Below are 2,723 nucleotides of genomic sequence, written 5' to 3'. Positions count from 1 at the left end.
ACAACCTAAATGTAACGTAGGGAACCGCCTCCATAAATTATGCCCCAAGACAATTCCGCATATGTGGGATGGTTTATTATTTAGGTTTCACGGTCTATAATGACAAATAACGACTTCTCACAGTCAACTACAACCTCGTAATCATCTGCTGAAAGTAATCTGCTAGACTGTGAATCTAGCTTAATCTCTTGATGAAGCGCGACGGAAGCTTTGGCATGTACTGTTAAGTTGGACATGCTAGAATCGAAGACTACTTTACCGAGGGACATTTGCATTCGATGTTTTCATGTCTATGATCAATTATCAACGTTAGGATGTATGATGACAGAGTCAAAAGCCAAAGAAAATGCTTTGGTACGCGATTGAGTAGGCTCATGATGTATCCAATTCTCAGTAATCAATACTGACCCAACTCTCTGTCTATTTTCCGGTTTCGTCAGCTCTGTCAGTCTCTTTTGCGTCCTTATAGCTATGTACGGCTCAAGGTTGGGTTGTAATGGGAGGGAACGTGCAGCACATTAAGAACCGCCCTGCACTTCGTACTCCGCAAATACTGGAAGACGCATGTACATGCTCAATGTAAGAACCAGTATAGATTTAAGTCTCCAATGTGATCAAAAATTAGAACATTGAAAATGGGACACTACCATTTCTTTAGGAGCCTAGATATGAAATAGTGCGCGCTAATGGCAACATTATGCTTGAAAAAGGCTAGTGACAACACCATTTAATTGACTTTGCACTAGGCAGAAAATTATTTGACTTATATCGGTAAGCTTTAATTTTCAAAAAAAGAGCGTTTCTTAATGTATAATTCGATTTCACTAGTTTGAATTTCGGCGAATCCTTGTTTCCTTTCATTACTAAGAGTCTTATCGCCTCCGTCGCTTTTCTTTTAAACATCGAAAGCAAGCAAGACCTAAGACCTTAAATTGATTTAATTTATTGCATCTAGGAGTGTATTTATACGCATGTGCAAATGCCCCTGGAGGCCTGCTGTCTAATCACGCGATTAGCGTTGACACTAAACACTCAGCCAATCGTATCAGTAAGCGCATGACATTGGACAAGTCTGCGCCTTCTGATTGGCCACTGAGATTACGCACGATAGCCATGTTCTTCGTTGTCCAGTGCGCTATCGGAAGGGCATGAGATATTGAATTGTCAGAGCGTCTAGCGCCTTGTCGAACCAACAGACTTCCTGATGATAAATATAGATTTAAAACCTTTAAAGTGTGGCAATGGTGGAGATTTGAGAGTTGCCCAGTAAAGTCAAACAGGATAGCAAATAGAAGGAACCGAATTCAGGCAAGAACGTGCATTAATTATTGTTGGTAAATTGCAGCTTTATCAATTTGTGGGGGAAAGAAAGTGACAATCACTTTTCTGTGCAAACATAACCGCTCATTAATATTGTGGCAGAGGGACAATTTCTACCATAGGGCGATTAATTTAACTTTCCGCACAGATTCCATGACATAAGGTGACGAATGTCGAACATTGCGCATTAGTAAAGTATCTAAAGTAAACAATGGAAGAAGGGCATTTGCAAATCTCTTCTTGCTCTTCACGCTTTAATGGAATGACACTCATTTCGAGGAAGTTTACAAAGCGTAACTTAATCTTAGAAAAGTAGTATGTCACGTGTAGTGACTTGATACATGACTAATTAAATTTTCCTTCATGAATTTGTGCATTATGCATCCGCAGTTAATCGCCAATATCACTCACATTACTCGGAATGGCACAAGGCGAAGGGAAAAGCCAAGTCGTTTGAAGCGAACCGCTCCGATTTGGCATGCAGACGGTGTAGCAGGATGCTACTTATGTCTGAAGTATTTCAGATCAAGGAAGTTAACTCTGTGCATGAGTTTTTGGGCGTTTTATCGATGTCGTGAAAGCTATCAAGGGGAATTACTCTCTTACACCCATCAAAACATAATCATTTCCAAGCTCACTAATGTACTTTTCAAATCACACCGAAATATGCGTATCGTTAACTACGTCTTAGCATGTTTCATTGGCAAAGTGCAGGCCTGAGAAACTGTACTGTTAAGAGGAATTTTAGACGATTCCTATTATCTGTATTTTGTTTGGAACAATCTGCATTTACTTTTCCAGATTTTCTAATACCTTTTATTACCGCTAGCATCATTGTTAAAGTGAAACTTGATTATAAGACATAATTATACCATTAACTATTATTTTAAGGGTTACAAAATTAGGCCACACTTGTAATACAGCCTGCTTGTGACAACTTTGTGCATTCGTATGAACTGGTTATGTGTAACCCTGGACTGAGAAATACTTTGTGCCTTTTACTTTGCTGGCTAAAGGAATGAGCATTGGCACGGTTGTGCAGTGCCAAGGAGATATGTTGCAGGCTACTTTCATTACTGCGTGGTCAATTCCTTGGCATTTGCGATTTTTGCAATGTCATAAATGCACAACATCCCCGAGAACGAAAACCTAACGCCATCGAACGTAGTGAACTAGTCGCTTACAGCCTCAGCCTGTCTGACTTATGCTTCGCTACAGTGAGCATATCTTTATTCTACCACTGCTACTAGCTATGTTTAGGTAGGGCTTTTCCTTCATAACGAGAAGGGAGGAAATCGTTTATTGCATCCTATCTACCTGACATACCTGAAGGTGTAGAGGTTTTTAATAGCAGCAGCTAGCTTTTGCTTTCCTATTTTAGCGGTTGTCTTTTGAGCGGCCTT

At 40.0% G+C, this 2,723-nt stretch overlaps 1 protein-coding gene across 1 annotated transcript in view; it reads right to left on the bottom strand. All coding sequences in view use genetic code 11, as the record gives it.

The window, feature by feature from the left end:
* Positions 1-695: 695 nt before the first annotated feature.
* Positions 696-2,723, bottom strand: part of EGR_10604 (hypothetical protein) — a gene marked incomplete at both ends in the record, with an annotated part of 11,875 nt that continues 9,847 nt past the window's right edge. The window contains 2 exons of the mRNA XM_024499853.1: positions 696-776; positions 2,051-2,168. Of these exons, the coding sequence (XP_024345732.1) occupies positions 696-776; positions 2,051-2,168 (199 nt within the window). The remainder of the gene's footprint in view (positions 777-2,050; positions 2,169-2,723) is intronic.

The sequence above is a fragment of the Echinococcus granulosus genome (genome assembly GCF_000524195.1).
Source record: "Echinococcus granulosus chromosome Unknown EG_S00240, whole genome shotgun sequence".
In the NCBI taxonomy this organism is placed as follows: domain Eukaryota; kingdom Metazoa; phylum Platyhelminthes; class Cestoda; order Cyclophyllidea; family Taeniidae; genus Echinococcus; species Echinococcus granulosus.
The sequence above is the reverse complement of the archived record's forward strand: the minus strand, read 5'-3'. Positions and strand labels throughout refer to the sequence as shown.